Source organism: Rattus norvegicus, chromosome 19, assembly GCF_036323735.1.
Source record: "Rattus norvegicus strain BN/NHsdMcwi chromosome 19, GRCr8, whole genome shotgun sequence".
Lineage (NCBI taxonomy): Eukaryota > Metazoa > Chordata > Mammalia > Rodentia > Muridae > Rattus > Rattus norvegicus.
The window spans coordinates 41,830,515-41,855,924 of record NC_086037.1 but is presented as its reverse complement, the minus strand read 5'-3'; the positions used below and the strand labels follow the sequence as shown (position 1 = coordinate 41,855,924).

Sequence of the window (25,410 nt, the reverse complement as noted above, 5' to 3'; positions counted from 1 at the left end):
CTCAGTGGGAAGACCATAGAGTCAGCGCTTCATGTGCAGACCTCGGACAAACAAACCTGACTTTTCTTTTGGCTGTTGCTTTAGCTTTTCTGTAATCCTAAGAAAGACTGCTCTGCAGCTACTGGCACTCCTGACCTTGGCTGGTGAGTTTCTCCTCCATCTTGTGACTGGGTCTCTCTTCTTTATGTTTTATACTGTAAGTTTCTTCCAAGACTTGAGAGCCTCCACTAATAGGCTATGCTTTGTAGTCTTGTTTTAAAACCCTAAAAAGCTAGAAATAAAGAATTTTGTTTCTTTATTTTATGAATCAGGTATGTGGTAAATTAGGGGGCTTTTGCCAGAGGCACCATTTTGTGGTAATATTGATGAATAACTATTTTGTTCAGTTTGGTTTGGTGTAGTCCCGTTTGTTTGGTTTGGTTTGGTTTGGTTTTGGTTTTGGTTTGATTGTTGCTGTACAGGGTGGATTTTTTGGTTTTTTTTTGTTTATTTGTTTGTTTGAGTTTTTTTTTTTTTTTTTTTTGGTTCTTTTTTTTTTTCGGAGCTGGGGACCGAACCCAGGGCCTTGCGCTTCCTAGGCAAGCACTCTACCACTGAGCTAAATCCCCAACCCCTTGTTTGAGTTTTGTTTGCTTGCTTTCTTGTTTAGTTGTCAAGACAAGGTCTCACTACATAGCCCGGGCTATCCTGAAGCTCTGTGTGTTAGATCAGGCTAGCCTCCAAGTTGAAGATACCTGCATGCCTATGCTTCCTGAGTGTATGCCACAACACCGGGTTTTGTTGTTTATTGTTTGGGGCCATTTTTTTCTACTTTTTAGTTAGTTAGTTAGTTAAGTTTTTTTGTTTGTTGGCTTTTTAAAATATTATTTTCCAAGCCAGGTGGTGAAAGCACATGCCCTCAACCCCAGTACTTAGGAGTCAGAGGATCTCTGTGAGTTCAAGGCCAGCCTGGTCTGCAGAGCGAGTTCCAGAACAGCCAGGGACACACACAGAAGCCCTGTTTTGAAAAATACAAACAACAAAACAAACAAGCCAAACAATATTTTCCGTTTTAGTCAAACATGCCATAAAAACTGAGATTCAAGGAGAATATGGGGTTTCTGTATTGAGAACGTTCTCTGTGATTTTTCTTTTTTAAAACACAGCCAGACTTGATTGGGATGTAGATGCCTCCGCAAAACTTGGCATCTTCTTTTGTAAAAATACAGGTCTGCAAATAAAAGTACTTTATGTCAAAAAGATCAATAAAAATACCACTTCCTTTTAAAACATTAGGTTGGCAGTGTGGCACAAGATACTTTTTCTCTCCCTGAAACAACATTATCCCACTTTCCCAACTTGCCAGGCTGGTGTTGACTCAAGAGATCTCCTGTTCCAGCCTTCCCTGCACACATGTGACTACAGGTACCTGTCACAGGACCTCCTGGTGCCCTCTCTTTCATCTTCTTCCTCTTCTTCTCATAGGTATAGATAATTTAGATAATTTATACTCCAATTGTCAAAAGGCAACCCTCTCCACATTAGAAGGATACAAAACAAAATGCATTATATTTATGCAATACCAACGTGCACTCAAGAGTAGACAGGATTTTTGAAGCAATTGTCAATGCAGGCTGTATAGATCTCTTATATTCGGGCTGTAAATACTCCTCCCTACCTTACCTCTGACTTACCTTGAGGAATTGGGGTGAACCAGCCTGCCTCCATCTGAAAGCCATCTTATCACAAACACAAACCAGGCTCATTCCTGTTTGTGACTAAACTTCTGTTTCTCAAGGATTGGGCTATGCCCTACCTGTAACCTTAACTACAAATGGTTCTGTACCGCCTGTCTCAGGAAACGGCAGCCATGCCTTTGTTTCAAAGACTTAGTATAACCATCTTGCAAACCTAGCTTTGTCTCAAAAGCTTTCTATGACTACTTATTGTTGTTATGAAATATAATACGGTGAGGGGTACCCATGCAAGGTGTACCCCTGAGTAATTATGCCACGCAACAGATCTGGTATAAAGGGGTCCTGCTGGGGAAAGGGAGAGGAGTGAGGACCTGGAGAAGGGGTAGAGTCAGACAAGTGGACATGTATACAGACAGACAGACAGGTAGACAGACAGACAGGTGCAGAGCCATGAGGGCAGAGAAGGGGTGAGACAGAGAAGGACAGAAAAGGGAGAGGGAGAGACCAGCTGGGAAAACTGGGAACAGAGCCAGCTGGAGGGGCAGGCTGTCCGTTCGTAAGCAGCCTGTCCAGTACATCTGGAGGCAGTGGCAGATGATGACATAAGCTGTTGCTAGGTCCCTGGAAGGAGCTTCGTGGCATCACCTGTAAGCCAACAGTTGTTATGACCACCTTACAATCTTGTCTTTGCTTCAGGCGATCACTAGGACTAACACACGTTTGCTCTTGCGCTCTCCCGTAACTCACCCACTTTGCCTGCCAAACCCCTCTTGTTTGGAAGCTTCCCCTCCCTGGGCTATAAAAACCTTATCTTTCTCACATCCAGTGTCGGTCTCTTGTCCCAGGAGAATGCCTATGTACAGATAAAAAAAAAAAGATTAGTTAATTTGGTCATGATGACTCTGGGTCATTTTCCTTGAATGCTTGGGATGAACAATTGTCCCACACGCTGACTCCAATCCTCTGCCACCATTTTCAGCAGGGCAGGCATGTGGTTCAGTGCTGGTCTATCAACAGATAACTCCTAACATCTAGACCACAATGATGGGTCAAGGCCATAAGAGTAGATAAATGGGTCACACTTTGTCTTGAGGAAAAGTGAGGTAGGTAGAGTAGAATGAAGGGAGAATTTCAAGCTGTTAATAACTCAGGCTGGTGGTGCTGTTCTGAGGAGATTCTGGAAACTAGGAAGGCAAGGAGCAGTTAGAGGAAGTGTGTCACTGGGATGTATGTCACAGGTCTTTGGGGACAAATTATCCTTGGCCATGTCCTGCTCCTTGTGCTTCCTGGTCAGCCATTAAGAGGACAGCGATCCTATGCCTCAGGCTTCTGCTGCTACCACGTATCCAGGTACATGGAACTGCGCAAGCACAGACTGAAACCTCGAGGCAAAACAAGTCATGTCTCTCCTAAGTTGTTTGTGTCTGGTATTTTGTCATAGTAAGGCAAGATTAACCAGTACTGTACCACATGACCCCAGTTAAGTCTCTCTGCTTTTCTAAGCCTTCATTTCCTCGCATAGGAAGTGAAGAATTCGGTATTCTCATTTCCTTTCTGTGCAGTGATAAACACGAATACCAAAAGCACCTTATGGAGGAAAGGTTTCTTTCATCCTATGCTTCTAGTTAACTGTCAGTTGGTGAGGGAAGTCAGTGCAGAACTCATTCAGGAACTCAAGCACATAAAGAAGAGTTTCCTGGCTTGCTTTCTGTTCAGGCCCACAAAGTTCTCTCGTTTTTTCATACACAGCCCAGACCTGCCTGCCCAGGGATATTCCCATCCACAGTGGGCTAGGATCTCCTACCTCAACCATCAAGAGAGACAATCTATTATACACATGACCACAGGCCAACCCAATCTGGGCAATTCTTTTCCAAAGTATGTTTTGATTGACAATAAAAGTGAACTAGGACACTCAGAACTATAACTAGGGTTTGTTGTAGTTAAAATTGTGCAGGGGGTTGCTATACCCCCCGTTGTCTTTAAATATCAACTAGGGGCTTCTACCCCACTTTAGATATTACTCCCTGATAAAGGACACAGGAGCCTTTAGATTTATAATAAGCAGATATTAACCCTCTATGCTACTTTGTCTACTTCCGTGTGGTGATCCTCGAGATGCCCTGCTCTGCCTGGGCCACTCCTCCTCCATCAGACCAGCCCTTGTGGCCATGTGCTCACGATCCACCTACCCCATGGGGACTTCCTTCTTCCTTTCTCTTCCTTCTGTCCCTTCCTCAGACCTCAGTCTTGCTCTGCCCCCTCTTTTGTACCCAGCCCAAGGCTATGGGCATCTTTATTAAGCAGTCAGGGGTAACATGAGGGGCAATGTTTACGTAGCTTCATTTGGTGTTTATGAGAGTTCACATAAGGCAACCAGGTCTCAGGACACAGTATTTAGCATTTGAATACACAGCAGCGCCAGACCAACCCCTTCAAGGGTTTCCTAGGGTCTTTTTCTCCCTAAATCCAGTTGAAGCTTAGAAGTCCAATAGTTCTGTAAATACATCTTTGTTGGCCACTTATAAACTCACAAATGCTAAGTCTGGGGAAAACATTCTCCATCTGCTTTGAGAATAGCCATAGTACTTAATTTGAAGTAGACCAGTCCCTTATTCTGCTGTGACACTCTTTCCCACTCATTGACTTGCTCTCTCTGATGGCAAATAATTGGCGATGCCTCTCTGTTCATTTTGCGTTTCATGTTCCCCCTAAAGAAGCTTCTTTCTTCCTTCCATGAAGGTCTGCCCCAAGTGACTCTGATGGAAAAAATTATTATTTTATTCATTTTTAAAAGATTTATTTATTAGATAAGTACACTGTAGCTGTCTTCAGACACACCAGAAGAGGGCGTCAGATCCCATCACAGATGGTTGTGAGCCACCATGTGGTTGCTGGGAATTGAACTCAGGACCTCAGGAAGAGCAGTCAGTGCTCTTAACCGCTGAGCCATCATTCCAGCCCTCATCTTTATTTTTATTTTTATTTCCAGAACATCTCAGAATTCAAAAATAGAATGAATGAATGAATTGAATGAATGGGAGGAAGGTACCACAGTTACATGTCAGAATCCAGTTTGAGGACTCTCCTTATGTAAGGATACATTATTTGCTAAAGAATGACACCTTGGACTCAAATAGTATGTAAATGCAAAGAGTGTTTTACTCTGCAGAAGTCCAGCATGACAGGGTCTCCCATTACCAAGACGGACAGACAACCAAGTGAGCTTGCAGGCCTGATTTAAAGCACATGAGGGAACTCTGGGGTACTTGACCTCTATGTTAATCTGTTGGGTCCATCTCTATGGACATTCCATTACCAAGTTGTGTGGCCTGGAAACTTGCTGGGAGGTCTGGAGACTGTTACTGAGGAAGTCTGGAAACTGCGGCTAACCCACTGTCCTTGCCTCAGGCCAGGTGGTGGGGCAGCTTCTGAGGCCTGGAATTGCCTGGAATTGCCTAGCTCTTAGAGACAGAGATTTAGGCCTAGTTTTCCCATTTGAAGCCCGTCATGGAGTCAGCCTAGTCTTCTCACTTGCTCTTTCAATCCTGTCTGTGAGGATGGTCCTGGCTATCTTAAAACTGAAAGAAAAAGGTGGCTTTTATGACATGGATGAGCTGTACTAGTTGCAGACCTGCCATTGTGACTGGTCTATCTGGTTTTCCAGATGTCCACATAGTGAAGGTTTCTATAACCAACATCAAAGCTACTGCAAAGGTTTACATCCATTATACCTTTTCTTTTTTTTTTTTTTTTTTTGGTTCTTTTTTTCGGAGCTGGGGACTGAACCCAGGGCCTTGCGCTTCCTAGGTAAGCGCTCTACCACTGAGCTAAATCCCCAGCCCCCATTATACCTTTTCTATAGTCACCTTTGGTGGTCTGAATGCGCTTGGCCCAGGGAGTGGCACTATGAGGAGGTGTGACCTTGTTGGAGTAGATGTTGCCTTGTTGGAGAAAGTGTGCCACTGTGGGGATATGCTTTGAGATCCTCCTCCTAGCTATCTGGAAGTCAATCTTGTCCTGGCTTCCTTCAGGTGAAGATGTAGAACTCAGCTCCTCCTGCACCTTGCCTGCCTGGATGCTGCCACCTTGATGATAATGGACTGAACCTCTGAACCTGGAAGCCAGCCCTGATTAAATGTTGTCCCTTATAAGAGTTGCCTTGGTCATTGTGTCTGTTCATAGCAATGGAAACCCTAAAATATTGGCATTCTTCCCTCTTTAGACAGGAGAAATCCCAAGGAGCCTGCTAAAGCTACCCTCCTTCCAGGTTGGGCAAGGAAGAGGGGGGCATTTAAAACAACACGGGCTCCTCATGAAGATGAGAGGAGTAGCTTCTTCTGGGAAGTGGTAGCCCTTTAGCTCCCTGGTAAATTCCCTCTGCTGTAATTGAAACTGACTTCTTTACTGACAGAGCACACCAGGAACAGCCAGGGATGAAGGTCTCCTGGGTCAGATCCAGTACTGATCAGTAAACTGTCTGACTACTCAGGAACCTTTGTGTGCTGGTTCTTCTCAACCAACTCTCAAAGTGGGAGAACTCAGGGCAACCCCTACACACACAGCTGAATCATTGACCGCACCTTATCTAAGCATCTGTGGCCTGCTTCTCTCTTCACATGAAATGAAATCGTTTCGGGGGCTTTAAAACAAAATGAATAGAGAACTAAAGATATTCTCTCATCTTGCAGGCTGTTAGAACAGTTAGGGCCCTCATGCATCAGTCCTAACTGAGATCCATTTAATTACCTGTTCATTACAATGCCACACTAAAAAAAAGGCACAGAATGCAGAATTACAACACTCCTGGTCATACCAGAAAGAAGGCAGTCTAAAGAAACACTTGTGGCACCCTTTCCCCTCTAGATACTGAAATAATGCCCCCGCCCACCCCCCCAATTAGAATTTCCTCCAAAATCGTATGCTGGAAGGAACAGATTGAAGCCTGGTGCCAGCCAAAAACAAAACAAAACAAAACAAAAAAGCCCTGGGTCCAAAGAATAGATTCCATACACTGTAATACCTTGTCAGATCACCTTGTGAGGTAGACAGGAGCAAGACAGTGATGATTAACAAGACTATACCCTGACCAGGGCTGCTTAGTTATGCATGCCACTGCTCCTTCATTTAAAGCTACACCTTACAGCATTCCAGGACCCTGAAAATGGACTGGGGGTAGGAGAACAAGCCACCAAACATCTTTGTTCCGGTTCCCAGTGAGGCCACATTGAGTAATCTCCTTTCTCTCCTCTGCAGCGCCTCTTACCTGTTTAAGTGGCCTAAGACACTGGGCAGTGAGGCCTAGCTTGTCAGGACTATCAGGGCCCAGGCTCTGATCCTAAAATCTGTTAGAAGCCTGGCACCTGAAGGTCACCACAAACTGCCCGTAATTCCCCATTTTGGTCAATGCCCCTCTATAGGTTATCTGGTAGTTTGCAAAATTTGCCTTATGACCTCCGTGTGTGTGTGTGTGTGTGTGTGTGTGTGTGTGTGTGTGTGTGTGTGTGTGTTTATTCTGCTCAAAGTCCAAGTTTGTTCTCCAAGCATTTTTGCAAGATTTGTCATATTATTAATAATTTTATGTTTTAACTTCACAAAGGCAGAGATTTTCCTATGCTTTTTCAGTTTTTCCTTATGCCATAGGTATAATAGACATTCTATTGAATGAATGAGTAGGTGATTGAATGTGTATATTGCACAAGAAAATAGTATTTGGGGGCCAAGACACTAATGAAAAGCTAAGCTAAATTTGCACTTTAGGTCATGTAGAGGTTTTGGTGTTAAGTCACATATTTGTTTATTTGGTTTGGATTTTGGAGAGAGGGTTTCTCTGTGTAGTCTGTCATGGAATCCGCTGTAGAACAGGCTGGCCTTGAACTCACAGAGAGGCAAATACCTCTGCTGGGATTAAAGGCGTGTGACACCACGCCCAGCAAGCCAGGTGTTTGATCAAGATAAGGATCCTAAAAATGCCGTAATTAAGGGACTTTGTAGATTCTTTGAAAATGCTAGTTTACAAGTTGGGCAGTGTAGAGCAGACTTTTAATCCCTGAGTTTGGGCCATTGCAGAGTCTAGTAAACCTCTCATCATATGAAAAAGGAAACCTCTTTTGCTGACAACATTTCTCTGATCTCTTGGGTGATGCGTTTAGTCGCATCAGATATGCGGTAGATGAGCTGAGACCACAAAGAGATTCCACGAATGCAGGGAAAGATGAATTGTTAAGGATAAAAGTGCCTGGTCTGAGGATCTCTGGTTTAATTTTCTTAAACAAACAAACAAACAAATAAACAAACAGTGCATCCATTAAGTTAGAATCCACCTCTGAATTCTGCCATACTAGTGCTCCTCAAAGCTTCTAATGCCCAATATAGGAACAGCTGTGGTGAGAATTAGTTGGTTTAAGCTTTTGGGCCGTTTCCAACTTCACTATAGCTTACGCCCTGTAGGTCAAGGAAAGAAGTGATGTAATGCAGTTAGCGGGGCCGCTTTAATTACAAAGGAATGGGAGGGGAGGGGCCACCGGCGGTGACAAGTTTAGCGCGTGACTTGATCCAGGGATGCAGGAAACAAAAACATTACCAACCATTGGCTGCGTCCACCTTCGACTCCTGGCTCTAGAGCCGGGTCTAAAACCTGGAGCACACGTTTCCAGGGCAGGGGTGGCGCTGTCCCGTCGAGCGTCAACCTTGAATACACACGACACACGCAGGCTCTGCGATCGGGGCAGCTTCCTCCACGCTGGGATGGGCGTGGGGCCCTGCGCTCCGCACACAGTTCCCACCGGGCTCGCGAGAAGCCACCCGCCGTCACCCGGGCTCGCGGCGACTGAGCCGCGCTGTCGTCATTCATTCGCTGCTCCCGGAGCGTCCTTCCAGCTAGCTGCCCCGACGCTCAGTGTTCACGAGCAGTGATCTCCGGCTGGGCTACTGGAGATCACCGCGCCCTGAGGGCTCTGATTCCCGCACAAGCTCGCCCTTGAACAGCGCCGCGCACCGAGACCGAGCCCTGCAGCTTGCTCGCCCCTCCGTGGGTCGGGCCGGGCTGCGAGGCTGTGCGCCTGGCGAGCGCGGCGCCGCGGAGAGGATGCTACTTGCTCGGTCCCAATCCCCGTCGTCGTTCCCGGCTGCCCGCTGGATCTTTGTCGCGGGCCGGGAGCCGCGGGCCGCAGTCTGCTGAAGGCCATCGCGGCCCCGCACCCACAGACGGGCGGGCGCGCGTGTGCCCGGGAGAGCGCGCCAGTGTCTGGGCCCCTTTGTGCGACTGCCCGAGGCCACCGGGACCATGTGGGTGAATCCCGAGGAGGTGCTGCTGGCCAACGCGCTGTGGATCACTGAGAGAGCCAACCCCTACTTCATTCTGCAACGAAGGAAGGGCCACGGGGGCGACGGAGGCGGCGGCGGCGGATTGGCGGGTAAGAACCGGGCACTGCGGGAGGCTCCGCCCGGGGCCCTGCCTCGGACACCAGGGACGCCGCCCGGTCTCTCGGGTTGGGCTGCCTGCCCGTCCTGACTGGGGGCCTGGAAGGCGTCTAAGTTGTGATTTTATTGTCCCCCGGACTAGGAGAGAAACGCCTCTTTCCTGACCCTCTCAGGCGATGGGGTCTTCGAGTTCTGGGTGACCCACAGAGGGTTAGGATAAGACTAGCAATGAGTGAATGGAGAATTATTATTAAGAATCGAACGCCGGATTGCACACTCTCCCTCCCCCACCTTTAACATAATGTATTGAGAAGAGAGACGGGAGGTGATTAGCCTGGACTCAGCTGTCTTTATGGGCAATCAGGTGTAAAATACCTTTTGTTACCAGGGAAGCAATCTGTTCAGAGGTTGATGTGGTCACTTCCTCTATTCATATGACCTATGAAAATGAATAAGGAAAATGGAATTCTTTTGTTGCATGAGATCCGGCATAAAACAAAGCAAGTTATTTGGCTCTGGTCATGAAAAGAAGTAGGTGTATAACTGCGTTTTAACTAGTTCGGTTAGTTCTCAAACTCCTTAAGCAAAATGTTACCAAGGTTACTAGCAAATCTCTTCGTATAACCCAAGTATTTCCATATTAGAAAGATCTTGCTATATCAACTAGCTGTTTTGCATAGGGGGAGGTTACGGTTTACAGTGTTAAGAGATAGTAGACCTTCCTTCATGTTACTAGAATATTTATTCTAGCCAAAGTTAGTGACAGAAATAGAGGGTTTACTAGGAAAGAGACTGCAGACATGGGATGGCCTGCTGACATCGGCAGAGTTGAGACTGCATTTCCCAGTGTGAGTGTTAGGTAGGTAAATTGCCCCTACAATGACCTGCTGTATATAAATGGTAGTTCTAGTTGGGGTGTGTACATAACTGTGTTTATAAACTGCTTTTCTCCACATTAAAGTGCAGATGGCTTCTGGTAGAGCATATGCTAGCGTGCTTACGTTTGAAATGTTTGGCTAGCGCAAGCAATGGCTTGTAGGTAACCTGCTGTTCTTTGCATTTTTTTCAAAACAGTGATACAGAAAATCTGTAGGGTTGCAGACCTTGTTGTGAAAGTCCTGACTAGCGTCTTCCAATGCTCCAGTTCATTTTGTAGATGGTCTTGGACTGTGTGTGCATTTTAATGTATTACATTGTAATTTCAGGGACATGCCTAGGACAAACATGAATACATGTTGAGTTTGAGTTTCTGTAGCATGCCCGATCTTTCCCAGTCACTTGCACTAGGATGTGAAAATTAGGCAGGGGGGCTAAGGGGGTCTTCTTTTTTTTTAATCTTCCTACTGTATTCTGATATTTAGAAGTCTATTGGCATCTCATCTTGTCCACTTAGAATCTGTCCCGGATGACTTTAGTCTGCAAAGATTTAAATTTCTGCCTTTTAGATGCTTTTGTAGATGTTGTTTTAGGAACGATTGAAACTACTCCTGCCAACAGAAGTTGTTTTCCACCAGTGGTGGTGATGGGCCTGGTCCGGTAATTGGTACTCATAACAATTGATAGCAGGGGCATCTTGGAAGTCGTCGTACCGTGTCTCGAATGTAATAGTGTGGGGTTCATTCATTAACTTGTGCGATCATTAACAAGTGTTTATTGGCAGCGTCAGTGTCACGATGCTTGCAGCTGAGTAGAAGACAGATGACAAAAAAAAATCATAAATCCATTTAAAGTTGTTAGTGTGCAGGGCACCAGCAAAAAGCAGAGTTCGGCTTCCGTCAAATGAGAGGCCTTACGGACAGAGACTGGGTTGGTTACCTGAGTCGAAAAGCAAAGCAAAGCAAAGCAAAGCAAAGCAAAGGAGGCTGGCACTGTGTGAGGCCTGAGAGACACAAAGCAACCGTTTCACCGGAGAGAAAACCGATGGAGCCAGGGAGGAGGTGGTCCATCTTGGAAGATGTCTCCTCCTGCCAGAAAGGAGGACGGGCAAACCATCTACCTCGTCCCTCCACCAGCTGGTCTCCATTGGAAATGCTCTGCATAGACTTTTGTTTGTTTTGTTTTGTTTTGTTTTGTTTTGTGTTTTGAGACAGTTTCTCTGGGTAGCCCTGGGTGTCCTGAAACTCACCTCGTAGCCCAGGCTGGCCTTGAGTTTAGAGATCTGTCTGCTTCTGCTTCCTGAGTGCAGGGATTGGAGGCGTGTGCCACCACTGTTACTGATGTCACTTTCAGTGGACACGCCTTCAGAATACTTCCTTGAGTCGTTTTATCTGAAAAATTTAAAGTATTTTTTAAATAAAACTGCACAAAATAAGGCGCAGAGTACAAGAATTTACCAGAAAGTGAACACTTTGCAAACCATCACCAGGACAAAACGAGGGACTGTTACCAACACCCAACCAAGCCTCACTCTCACCCACCCTCAAAGCTAAGAGCTGTCTCACGCTTTTTGGTTAACACATCTTGTTTTACTTCTGTTTTTCAACAAGGAACGTAGACCTAAACCACGATAATTTGGGTCTCTAATTTTTGTTTGTTTGGGCTTTGCTTTTTTTTTTTTTTTTTTTTTTTAGAAAGGGATGAAATGGAACTGTACAAACTTGTGTGTTGCTTGGTGATACTCGTAAAAACTGTTGCTTGTGGCTGTTTGTGTATTGTGCAAAGCCCTTTAGGAGTGTAGGAGAATCCATTCATCATCTGTTCTGTTACATGGCTGCTGGTTGGGCCTTGGTGGCTCACCGGGGCCCTGTGAATGCTGAGTCTGCAGCTTTTAGCTGTTTCATGGCACCAGTGGGCCACCTCCCTTCTCTGGGTTTTAGTAATAACGAGTGGCAGAGTTGACTTATTTTCTAACTAAAATAAGTTGACCACATTCACACGTACCCACTGACCATTTTGCAATTCTTTGTGTCATGATTGCTGTAATATTTAGTCCTTTCCACTGAGTTGCTCTGCCTTTTTCTTACTGACATATGGAGATTCTTTAAAGTTCTGGAGGTGAGTCTGTTTAAGTGTGGTAGAATCTTCATTTTCTTTTTTGCTTTTTCAGTTCCTAAATGGGAACAGGTGTTTCCTTTTAACATCCAAATCCTTTAGAGATCCCTTCCCCCTTATGGTAAGGCCTTCGTGTTGGCCAGTAACTTATTCTTTTCCTCCTAAGAGATAAAATGTAATTATCGATAATATCTTCCCCAAACTCTGAGCTTTAACTTCCAAGTTGGTGTCTAACATTCACTCGGATTTAATTTTGGCACACCATACGATGTGGAAGGCAAGTTTTACTTAAGAAGTGTGTACATGTTTAATAATCTGGCATAATTTGCCAGAAACTCACTGTAGTCTCACTGTGGGTCTGATTTTATTACAAAGCAAGAGGCCAAGTGTGTGCACCTGTGACTTTGTCCCTGTTAGTAAAGTTTCTACCAATGCCACACGGTATTTTCTTTTCTTTTTTTATGCTTAAAATATGAAGAAGTTTCTTATTGTAGATATAAGGGAGAGAGTAGGAAGAGCAAAGCGAATAGGCTGAACATGGCCGGCAGATTACTCCGGACCATGAGAGGAGAGAGCAGGAGGGAGAGCGGGAGAGAAGCCTCAGACCGAGAGAGGTGGGCGTCCCAGGCCAAGAGCCACCCTGTGTTTCCGGAAGAATAGATCAAGTAGAACTCGTCCCCCAGCTCTTGTTCTTTAGGAATTATTGCCCGGTCTTTGACTTTCACAACGATAATATTTTAGAATTAGTTTAATTTACCACAGAAAACGATAGCCCTCCCTACTGGTGGGAAAGGCTTCCTGCAGCAGCGGACTCTGCTGGAGGAGGGCGGAAATCTAGGGCGGCTGAGCGAGCCATTCGCGTTTTCAATTGGACGGCTTTTAAAATCGAAGTCTGTCAGGGGTGGGGGTGCACGCCTTTAATGCCAGCCTTGAATCCCAGCGGTCCGGAGGCAGAGGCAGGCAGATCTCTGAGTTCAAGGCCAGCCAGGCTGTTTACACAGAGAAACCCTATCTCGAAAAAACATAAATAAATAATTAAATCAGAAAGGCAAATAAATAATCAAAAATAAAGTTGGATTGTGTAATTACAGAGAGCTCGTTCGAGTGCTCGCGGTAGGCACAGCTTTGGCTGCTCCTCCCTCACCTGTCTACTTTGCGCGCCTTGAGGTGGGGTTATAGATGTCTTTGCACACTCATAGCTGCAGCGAGCTCTTACCAAGTTGAGTTCTTCACTGAAAAAACCTGTGTCTTCTGACTTGCTTGACCGGTATAAGGACTTATTTTATTAGTGGTTAGGCTACCTTTTGAAATTTTACTTCCTTATTAGTGTGTGTGTGTGTGTCCCAACATTGGTTTTCTAGATCTCCTTTTTGATTTCACTCTGCTTCCTTCTGCAGGCTGACGGACCCCTGCTCTCATCTGCTCTCTTGGGATTGGTTCAGTAGCATTGAATTTAGGCTCCCAGAGCAAGCACCTTTAGACTGCTGAACTCTCTTTTTTCATTTAAAAAAATTTTTTTTTCCTTATCTGAGGCTTTGTCCTGTAGCTCAGGCTGGCCTGGCTCTCATTATGCAGCCCAAGCTGACCTTGAACTTGTGGCAACCCCTCTTCAACTTGAGCCTCCGGACTCCTGGATCAGAATCAACCCCGAACTCCAACTGCTTGCTTTGACACCTACTATCTTGTGTTTTGGGCTTGTTTCTTATCAGTAGCAAATTGATAAGATTCCTTTTCCTGACCCATTTGGAAGACCTGCTTCTCCTGGCTTGTGCAGTCAGGACACACATCTCCTGAGCATACACATGCCATTATACTAAATGCTCTGGTTTCTTTTACTTATAACCCCTGCCCTGTGGCGAGATGTGAGAGCTTTGCTGCTGTGTTTGTTTGCTTGTTTGTTTCAAGAAAGGGTTGCTCTGTGCAGCTCTGGCTGTCCTGGAACTCTCTGTAGACCAGGCTGGCCTTGAACTGCAAAGATGAATCTGCCTTTTCCTCCATAGTGCTGGGGTTAAAGGCGTGTGCCCAATGCCTGGCTGGGCTACTCTTTTTTGAAGGTTATGTTTGCTAAAGGCTTTTTCAGCTAAGACTTCTATGTGTGCTCCAGTATTATTTTAGTAGGAAAACAGGGAAATTACAAAAGGGTTTTTGACTTAGCAATGTACACTAGCAGTTATATATAGTTTTTTAACTTCAATAATTTTTTCAAAATTTTATTTATCATTGTGTATGCCTGCACCCCTCAGCTCTGTGTGTGTGTGTGTCTGTCTGTCTGTCTGTCTGTCTGTCTGTGTACTGGGTGGAGAATACATGCCACAGTGTATCTGTAGAGATCAGAGGATAGCTGGACATTAGACTCAGGTTGTCAGGCTTGACAAGTGCTTTATCCACTGAGTCATCTCAGTGGCCTTTTTAAAAACTTTTTATTGGGGTTTTTGAACTTGAGATCCTCCCACTCAGCCTCGGATACTGAGATTACTGGTTTGGGTCACTGCATCTGGCATTGTAGGCAAGTTTTTATGCTTTATCCTTCTTTAATCTGTGTGTGTGTGTGTGTGTGTGTGTGTGTGTGTGTGTGTGTGTGTATCCTAGGAGGTTATATATATCCTAGGGTAATATATATTATCTTTAACTTCTTTGCCCCCAGTCCTCAAATTTTTATAACACATTTTAATTAGTACATTTTCATTCCAACAGTATACAATCACTGTTATTTAAAAACGATTTTACTCTAGATTTATTTTTGTTTGAGTGTTTTGTCTGCATGCATTTATGTGCACTACATGTGTGCCCAGTGCCCACAAGGTCAGAAGAGGGCATGGCCGGAACTGGATTTAAGCCATTTTTATTTTTACATATTCAGTTACATTCGCTTTACTATCATTTGCTTGTTTAATCTTCTTCTATCCTTAATTTTTATTTTAAAGTCATTTTTTTCTATTTCCTCCAAAGTACCCTGTAGGGGAATTTTTACTAATTATTTGGTCAGCTAATAAAGACGACAAGAAGCCAACCATCGGGCAAAGATAAGACAGGCTTCCCAGGTCCGAGAGAGGAAGAGGGGACACGGAAGGAAGGAATAGCCCCTTACAGCAAGGCAGAGAGCAAGAGGTGTGCAGGGTGTAGACCGGAATTGTTAGACCAGTGGTGTCCACTGGAAGAATTCCAACATAGAATAGTTGATTAGTTTAGTAGATCCCGCGCCCAGCAGTTGTGTCATCTGTTGATTTTAAATATTAAGATTGTCTTGACGATTCAGGTGGGCAATTGGGTGGAGCTCAACCAGACTGGAGCCCTGGCTTGGCAAAGCAGGAGGGCAGCTGGTGGTCCAAGAGTCTAGTCGAACAAAACTTGGGGTTTTTAAAATGACCCACTACATATGGCGCCCACTGTGGGGCTCAAACTCAAGACCCTGTGATTAAGAGACCCATGCTTTACCGACTGAGCTAGCCGGACTAAAGAGATAACGGGGTAGAGCACAGGTTGGTGAGAGCGCGCTCACAGCCGGCCGCAGGGTGGTGGGCTGGCAAGAGAGGTCTCGGAGCTCTGGAGAAGCAGAGCCAGTGTTTGTGGGAGAGGCGTTGGCTAGGAGAAACACATGGGCAGAGGCTGCGGTCATGGTCTCTGGCCACGGTCTCAGACCGGTGCTCCGGGCTAGGAACAGGCAGATCGCCAATGCTCGTGCCTACCCGGGTTTAGCGTGGATTTTAAAATTATATCTAAAGGTCATCTCTCTCTGGGAGCATGCTAGCCGGACTGACCTGATTTGCAGGCAGACTTTTTAGTGTGGTCTAGAAGTTGTTCGTTGTCTTCTGAATGAATTGTTTCTCTTGAAAAGCCGACTGTTGCTCAGTCTATCACTTTGTTGTCCCTATGGGATCATGTTGTCACCACCGGCTTACAGTCGTCCTGTTTTTTACTTTGTTTTCTGGGATTTTGTTTTTGTTTTTCTCTGGTGGTTTTCCTGTTTGTTCGAGGTTTTGTTTGTTTGTTTTTGTTTTTGTTTTTGTTTCTGTTTCTGTTTTTGTTTTGTTTTTGTTTTTAAAGCACCTCCCATTTGGGGAATTCTATGGTTTCTTTATATATCCTCTATACTATGTTGTCTGTCTGTCCATCCCAGCCCCCACTGTCTGTGTGTATCTCCCATTTCTCCATCTCTTCTTGCCACACGACTTGAATTATGTCTGACTTTTTTGTCTCTCATACCACAGAGCAATCTTTACATGTTTTATCTATTTTCTTCTGATCTATGTTCCAGTTCATGGTTTTTCTTGCTGTGTTTAATCTGAAAAGTCCATTTGGTTTATTTTTATAATTTCCATATACCACAGTTCTCAAACTATTTAATTTACTGAGCAGGCATTGCTCTTCTGAGAGTCTTTTTCGCCTCAGCTGCCTGAGGTGCTCCAGGTCTCTTTCCCTGCTGTTCTCAGTTCTCATTCATGCCTTCTTATTTCATTATTTTGACAATTAGACTTCTCATTTTAAAGATTTCTATTTTATGTGTGTGAGGGTTTTGCCTGTCTGTTTGTGCACCACAGGCATGCAGTACCTCCAGAGGGCAGAAGAGGGCGTTAGAGCTCGAGCTCATGAAACTAGAGTTAGAGATGTTTGTGAGACGCTGTGTGGGTGCTGGAAACTGAGTCCTGGTTCTTTGCAAAAAGAGCCAGTGAGCTGAATCTCTGAGCCATTCCTCCAGTCCCAGGAGATGGTAGTTTTATTGTTTAGTAGAGAATTTTGTTGTTGTTGTTGTTATTGTTGTTGTTGTTGCTGTTACAAATCAAAGTTTAAATTTAAATATTGAAAAATATGAAGCTCAGCTCCCACATGGGTGATTTTGTTTGATGCTATTAGGTCGTGTGCTCGTAACACCTTAGTCATTTCCAGAGTAATCAGGGATCGTCTCCCTCCCTTGTTGGTAATGACTCCTGTCTGTCTGCCCATCTGCTCATAATTCTATTAAAAGCTGGTTATCAGCACTGCTGGGTCTGGCCTCCCAAGTAAATTGGGGTTTTTGTTGTTGTCCCTCTTCCTCCCCAGTCCCCCTACATTGCTCACCCACCAGTCTTTCTTTCTTTTTTAAGTTTTGTGTTTTGTTTTGTTTTGTTTTTCCAGACAGGTTTCTTTGCAAGTTCCCTGGCTGTCCTGGGGCTTGCTCTGTAAACCAGGCTGGCCTTGAACTCAGATCTGCCTTTCTCAAGTTTTGTGATTAAAGGTGTGGGTCCAAACTGCCCGCCCACATCAGCCTTTCTTTTCCTTGGGTGATTTAATTGGTCTCTGAAATGTTTGCTCTTTTAAGGTGCATTTTGTCCAGCTTGTATGGTCATTCTAAGGATTGGGTATTCGTACAAATTATTACCTTATGTCACATGCACCAGACACTGTACCCTTCACTTTCTAGAAAGGGAAACTAAGGCTCAGAGAGGCTGAGGGACTTGTTCTCGGTCCCACTGTTAATAGTGGAGTCCGGGAGAGTTTACATTTATTGTACAGTCATTGCAAGACTGATGCGTATGGTATATGCTAATCTAATTTCCATGTTACAACCACTGTGTTTGAGAATCTAAAAACAGCCCTGAGCTTTCTAGGAAAAGAGAGAGAGAGAGAGAGAGAGAGGAGAGAGAGAGAGAGAGAGAGAGAGAGAGAGAGAGAGAGAGGATTCTAAGACCTCACCTGTACCTTTAGAAGCTTCTTAGTTTGCAGGTGAGTTAATTAAGACTTAGAAACTTCAAGCCGGTGGATATCACCAGAGAAGATGTCAGGTTGCCACTGCCCAAAATCAGAGTGTGAATCCTGTTGCTGTTAAGAAATGTGGTTGTAGTTAAAGTTGCCATTTTTATAGAACCCAGGAATTCATTGGTTTTTCCTTAAACATGCAGACATTTATATAATATGTGTATACTTTCTATTCATACATGTATCCGTATGTATATATTTATACATGTTACTCTTAGTTCAATTATGTGTTAACTCCTAATGGAACTTAATGATTTCATGACTTCTGTATGTAACAGTCCCTGGCTATGTGACACTTGGCTCATAAAAATTTCATGCCAAGTAAGTGCTACGAGCAAGAGACAGTCTGTGCCCTGAGCAGATAGGTCTCCTTTGCTTAGTCTGTGATCTCCTCTCCCGCTGCTGTTCTCAACGTGGTCACCATGTAAATATGCCTCAAAGGGTCAGTGTGAACAAATGTGTATAATTTGCAGAGGATTTGACAGGATTTTTGACACCACTTAGGTGCTTTTGAACTTGCCTAAAACACAAGTCAAGAGGCAAGCAGCTGGCAGCTCCCCTGTGGATGGATGAGGAGTTTGAGAGCCTGACAGACTGCTCTGTCCAGCCTGGTTGGTACAGACAGGACCCACTCTCAAGAGGTCAGGGTTCCCACATGTGTGTACGTGTCAGGGATTCGGAGCTGGGAGGTTTATCTAGGGACAGATCTAGGTCTCTGCTGAAAGATAGGTTCTTGTATCCTACAGTAAAGGACTGGACCACAGACACGGTCAGGAATAGAAACAGTTGTTAGTGATGGAGAAGCTTTCCTAAGAATGGATGGAATGGATGGGAGCTGAGGGAACCCCAAAACACCGTGCCGGAGACGTCCAGTCCTTAACAGCCATTTACATAGCACCTGCTCCTGTACGCCATTAGCAGACTTTTCTGGTGCCGCCTGCGGCATGAAGCCCAGGGAAGGAGGGGCTGGCAGACTTTGCAGGCCTGCCTGAGCATGCGCTGTTTGTTTCCTGAAGCCTTCCAGTCCTTCCCTCCCACTGCCTTGCTTCATATGTTCATCTTGGCGCAGCTTTGCAGACAACATGTTTCCCCTACTGTGGTCAATGTGCTTTGCAAAGTTTCTCTTCCTGTATGAGTTTAGATTTTGCTTACCTTCTATCTAGCACATGCTTCTAAGAGTCTCAGGGACATTATAAGAAAATGTAAAAAGCATCCCTGGCTCTGTGATCCAGCTGCATGTACACAGCTGCATGTGAACAGCTGTATGTGCACAACTATATGTGACTCAGCTGTATGTGCACAGCTGCATGTGAACAGCTGTATGTGTTCCAGCTGTAAGTGCACAGCTGCATGCTCCCCAGCTGTGTGTGCACAGCTGGGTGTATTTGTAAGCAATGGAGTCAGAAAAAAGCAGACATCTGCCCACCTATCCTTATGGTAGACCTACTCAAAACAGTCAAGCACTAGAGTCAGCCTACCTGCCCATGGGCAGATGAATGGATAAAGAAAACATGGCACACAGACACAATGGAATATTACTCTGTAGAGAGAAGAATGGAAGGAAGTCTTGCCATCTGCAGGAAAAAGAATTGAGCTGTAGGTCATTGTGTTAAGCAAAATAAAGAAAGACAAGTATGCTGGGTTTTCTCTCATCCATCATGTGTGGAGATCAGAATGATAATAACAAAAGATGATTTGAAAGTAGTAGACAGACACTCAGGACAGTGAGGGGACCAGGAAGATCAGAGGTAGAGGAAACATGGGAAGGGTGGTTGGGAAAATGGGGCCAACCAAAGGACAACATATACGTGTATGGGCTTGCCGCAGCAAAACCACTGATAGCTACAATTGGTATGAATTAAGGGTAGCAATAAATTTGTAAAAAGAGCCTTTATGGATGTCAGTCCATTGTCTTCCTCCCCTGGCCCGTGTTCTCAGGTGGATATAGAGGAATAGTTACTGTAATTCACCAGTGTGTGAGTAAAAGAAGACCTCTGCAGCTGGTGGGGGATGGGAGAGACAGATGGGGGTGGGGGTGGGAGAGACAGATGGGGGGTGGAGTGGGAGAGACAGATGGGGGGTGTTCTTTTAAAACATAATGTTAAAGTAAATGTTTCTCTGTGCGACATTAAGGCAGCCTCACACTTAAGTATCTTTACTAGGCATTGAAGAGAATTTAGATCCAGAGACACCATTGTTTCTACCTCATTCCACTTTTTCTGCTTTCACTTCTCTTTCCTACCTCCCCCCACCTTGTCTCCCCCACCCCCTCCTTTGTGCACATTTCACCAGCTCTGTCACTCAGCAGTCCTCGGTGGCTCTCCTGTTCCTCACCTCTTTCCCTCCCTCCACCCTTTTCACAGGACCGATCCCCTTGGATACTGATGACCATGGGGAGGACTGGGTGGGAGACAGAGGACCTCAGATCCACCAGTCTCCTGTTCTGTGTGTTCTGTGGAGCACAGATGACAGCACAGTCACCTCCCACAGTGTCCCACCATGGCCTCAACCTCTAGCTCACACTTAATGGCATTTTAGTTTTCTCTTGGGTCACTTTACACATCTTTTCAGTGAGCTTAGATCACTGGGCTTCTGAGCTATGGGATCCATGCAGCAGGTCTGTTAAGGGCCCAGTGGCCCTCTGCTCTCTTGATGAGTTGAGTCAGAGGTACAGACCACAGGAACAAGACTCCACACTGTGTTAGAGCACAAGGGAGAGAGAGAATCTCAGGCTGACTCAAATGAGAGAAGGATGTTTCCCAGATGGTCAGGGTTTTCCAGAGTCATTGCATGTGGGTATGAGCCCTGCCCCACTCTGTCATGGTTCTTCATGTATGGCATACCTCATTATGATGGTACATCCTCTGCCTGTGGTGCATTCCTTACTATTATGCGGTAAAGGCTAGCCCAGTGTTTAAGTGACAGACAGTCTATGTGTATGCACTTCTCATTGTGGGAGAAGGGCTAACGTCTTACAGCAAGCTAAGTTAATTTGATGTCATAGTATGTTTGCAGACAGGCTGCCCGACCTCAAAGCCATTGTTAGATTAACCCTTTGCGGGACCCATGACTTCCGTTTGATCCTTTCTCTTTGCTCTTCTCTGTCCTCTTTCCCAGCGGGCTCAGTGACCGCCCCGCTTTGAAGACATCTTTGAGTTTGTTTCTTTGCCTATGTCCTGTGTGACCCCGTTTGTTGGAAGGTGAGTTAATTCTCAGAGCCACCAGGCTCTCTTAAATCTCCACTGCAGCCTGGGCTGAGATATTTCCATTTGGGTGAAATCAACTCTTCTGATTTTGATTTTGGAACACAGTCAGGTGAACAGACCTTGGCGTGATGCCAGCCTGGGAAATGCAAACCGGAACACGTTTTTCCTGGTCTCGTTCTGAGGCTCCCTGGGCAGGTGTTTGCTTGACTGAAGGTCAAAGGCAGCTCAAGGATTGATCCCTGTTTACACTTCAGACCGGAAAGCCGAAAGGTGAACTCTGGCTCTCCTCCACCCCTCCCACATGCTGTGATGATTAGTGACATTAAAACTTCAGCCCAGGATTGTTCTGAACTCTTGTGTAATAGTCTGATTGCATTTGGTGTGTGTGTGTGTGTGTGTGTGTGTGTGTGTGTGTGTGTGTGTGTGTGTGCACTCACATGTGCTTGCAAGCCACCATGCACATTTGGCAGTCAGAGGACAATGAAGGAAATCTGCTCTCTCCTTCCACCTTGTAGAACCTGGGGAGTGAACTTGGCCAGTGCCCTTGCCATCTCATCTGGACTCTTGATCTTCCTGCCTCGGCCCTCTGAGCACTAGAATTGTAGGAAGCATTACCACACTTGACCTTAGCCCTTCCTAATAAAAGAAATCATATGAGTTTCAATAATTGGAGAGAAATTTTGAACCTCTACTAATCTAGTAGTGAAGGTAATCTTTAATAAAAAACATTTTAGAGGTTGGGGATTTAGCTCAGTGGTAGAGCGCTTGCCTAGCAAGCACAAGACCCTGGGTTCGGTCCCCAGCTCCGAAAAAAATAAAAAAAATAAAAAACATTTTATTATATTAACCATTAACTATCAATATTATATTAGTTATTTCTTATAACATTGAGATGAATTATTTGTTTTTTCATGTTATCTTTATGTGTATTATACATTTTATATATTACATTACACTATTTACTATTTTAGTATTTATTATCTTTTTATACATAAGTATATAAAATATATTGATTATGTTATTTAATCATATGATGTATTTATATAATTGTATTAATTAATTATATTATATTTATCAATATTATTTATTATTATAAATTAATAGGCTTACATGTGAACTCTGACCACAGTACAAGGGAGAAATGGGGAGTTCACTTCAGTCTGACACTCTACATATTAACACATTTACTTGTCAATTGTGCAGTGAAAAATGCAGAACACATTCCTAGAAGCATCTTCATAATAAATCTGAGTTGTCTAAAGCTAAATTTAGACACAATTACTGTAGCTGTCTGTTTTCATTAGTATATGATTGTATTACTATTTTTTAACTAAAGTTAACAGAAGCTGAAGGGAGGAGGATATAACATTTATGTAAGTCCTGTAGTTCAGGCCTTCTGCTGTGATCTTTCCATAGATCCACTAATTTCATTTTGTAATAGGTTTGCTCTGTGACCAGTGAGGAAGCTAAGTGCTCAGAAAAAGTACATGCTAGTAGCAAGCGCCCGTTGAGTTTATGTGCTTAGCTTTGACTGATATTAGAAGGGAAGAGACTAAAAGGGAGACAAAAAGAGGAGTAGTGTCAGGAGCTTGGGAAAGCCAGCAAGGGAGCTAAGGCAGTTCAGGCCTCAGATGGAGCCTTGAGTATGCAAATTAGGAGACTGACTGAGTCTGTGCCCACCCCCATCTCCACCATACTGTTGTCCTTGACTGGCGACTACAGCTGCATCTCTGTGACATCTCTACAGGGCAGCCCCACATTCCCTACTTAAATTTTTTGGAGGTCAATCCTCTGGGGAAGAACAGCAGATCACCCTTAGGCATGTCACTGGCCCTCTAGCCTTTACCTTGAGATGGGCCTCCTTGCCCTCCCTGCTCCCTAGCTAAGCCGATTTCCCCTTTTCCTCAGCCCACTTGGCAGAAGGTCCTGCGGCATCCCTACAGGGTGTCATGCTGTTTGGTTTTGTATAAAGTAACAAATCTTCAGGCCTTTTCTCAGAGCCTGTCATCGGGTCGTTACCTCTCAGTTGCAGAGTGGGTGTTTGCCCACATGACCGGTCCATGACACCTTCATAATTTCAAGACCTTCGTTTGCATGCTTTGTGGACATATTTATAATGGCTTGTGATCCCTTCCCCTTCCTTAGTGCCAATAAAAACATTGGTTGAAGGTTCTGGAGAGACGGCTCAACAGTTAAGATTCTTGCTGTACTTCATAACTGCAAGTTTAGCTCCTGGTTCCCACATAAGGTGGCTCACAACCTCCTGTAACTCTACCTTCAAGGGCTCCAACATCCTCTTCTGGCCTCCTAGAGCACCTGCACACACGTGCACATACCCATGCATGCATACGCACATGCACACACACAGTCATAAAGTAAATTAAAAAAAATAAATCTTTGGTGACCAACAAAAATCATACCTTGCACCCTCATGTGTTGCCTTTCAGTTTGTCACAGGGACTGTTTACAAACCCATGGTTTTTTGTTTGTTTTTTAAGATTTATTTATTTTATATGAGTACACTGTAGCTGTCTTCAGACACACCAGAAAAGGGCATTGGATCCCATTACAGATGGTTGAGAGCCACCATGTGGTTGCTGGGAATTGAACTCAGGACCTCTGGAAGAGCAGTCAGTGCTCTTAATCACTGAGCCATCTCTCCAGCCCCCACAATCCCATGTTTAAGCTGTAGTACACTTGAGCATGTATGCTTGTAAAGGCCACTTGCAGGTCTAATGTTCTTTGCTGATAATCAACTTTCAGTACAGTATTTTGAGCACTGACTGTTATAAAGTCCTTGGGGAAATATCTTTCCTTATTCCCTACTCTTGTGAACTAGATCTTTGATTTAGAGGTCCCACAACACTTACACAGAGTGGAAGAGAATATTTTCCTCTGGCCTGTGTGTGGGAGCACACAGACACATGCATAAACATGTATCACCCTCATACAACAACCACGCCCCCCACATACACACACCTTCAGGGTCAGAAGCTTAGGAAAGTCAACAGCCCTGTAGAGGACATTCATCTTTGAAAGACCCTGGGAATGTCTTTGGAGCAAAAGCACTAGTCTTGTTGGAAATGGTATCAGCATATGAGCGTCTTATCAGGGCGTCTTCTGTTTCTATGCCCCTTCGGATGCCTCTTCCAAATTCCACTAAGCTCTGTGACATCACCCAGCCAGTGTGGTCAGTGTGCAAATGGAGTGGCCTCACTCATAGGCAGCAGATTTTCACTAGGTTCGGAGGGATGGTGGAGGGCAGAAGGGAAGAAAAAGATGGGAAAGCATTGACTCTGGTAACTGTCCCGGCTTTTGCTCTTAATCTCCACAAAGCAGAGTGACTATTGGGTCTGTCTTTGTAGAGAGTATAAAGCCCGAACTCTAGGGCTAGAGAGATGGTTCAGTGGTTAAGAGCACCCGACTGCTCTTCCTGAGGTCCTAAGTTCAATTCCCAGCAACCACATGGTGACTCACAACCATCTGTAATGGGATCTGATGCCCTCTTCTGGTGTGTCTGAGGACAGCTACAGTGTAGTTATATATAATTAATAAATAAATCTTGAAAATGAAAAGGCATGAACTCTAAGTTACCCATAGAACTAAGCAGAAGGTATAAACTGTTCCAGTCACCTCATCCCCATACCGAGTTCCTTGAGATTCTGAGTGCCTTTTCCGGTCTAGAAATGGAGAGAAAGCCACCAGCTGTTATCTGAGACTTTGTCTAGCCTGCAGGCAGGATGATATGGCTTTAGGAGAACGGGTGTGTAAACACAGGCAGTAAGAAGTTAATATTGAGGGGTTGGGGATTTGGCTCAGTGGCAGAGCGCTTGCCTAGGAAGCGCAAGGCCCTGGGTTCGGTCCCCAGCTCCGAAAAAAAGAACCAAAAAAAAAAAAAAAAAAAAGAAAAAAAAGAAGTTAATATTGCTCGGATTTATTTCATAAGGTAGTTTCTGATATGAATAGGCATCAACTTAGTTCAGGCCTCCCCAGAAAATATCCCCCCTAGAGATTTTTCTGAAAAGACATTTTTCCTGGGCAGGTTTGGTCTTGACAGCCAATAAGTAAAGGATTAGTACCTGGGTGTTATTAACGTCTGGCATTTAAAAATCAAATAATCATTCGAAGGAGAACAAGGGGGAGATTAAGAAAGGAGAGGAGAGGGGGTGCATTGTAAACATCGGTTTGACTAAATGTTAAATGCTTAGGAATATTTTTTTACTGCACAACAGGACTTGTGTCCTCAGATGTTTTGAATGACCACGTGAGCTTTCATTATCCTCCCTGTAGGTAGACGGTTAGCTTTTGACTACAGAAGTCTGCTTCTATTCTGAGCAGTGCTTTTAGTCTTGAAGAATGAGTTGCTAAGCAAAAACAGCCGT

At 44.6% G+C, this 25,410-nt stretch overlaps 1 protein-coding gene across 2 annotated transcripts in view; it reads left to right on the top strand.

Annotated features, from left to right (window-relative positions):
* Tbc1d9 (TBC1 domain family member 9) overlaps positions 1-25,410 on the top strand; it is a 109,193-nt gene continuing 83,783 nt past the window's right edge. The window contains exon 1 of one of the 2 annotated variants that reach the window (XM_039097678.2): positions 1-143. In XM_039097678.2, coding sequence (XP_038953606.1) covers positions 32-143 — 112 coding nt within the window. In that variant the 5' untranslated portion in view covers positions 1-31. Of the gene's footprint in view, positions 144-8,241; positions 9,092-25,410 lie in introns of those variants that run through there. The other variant, NM_001415072.1, reaches the window with a different exon arrangement.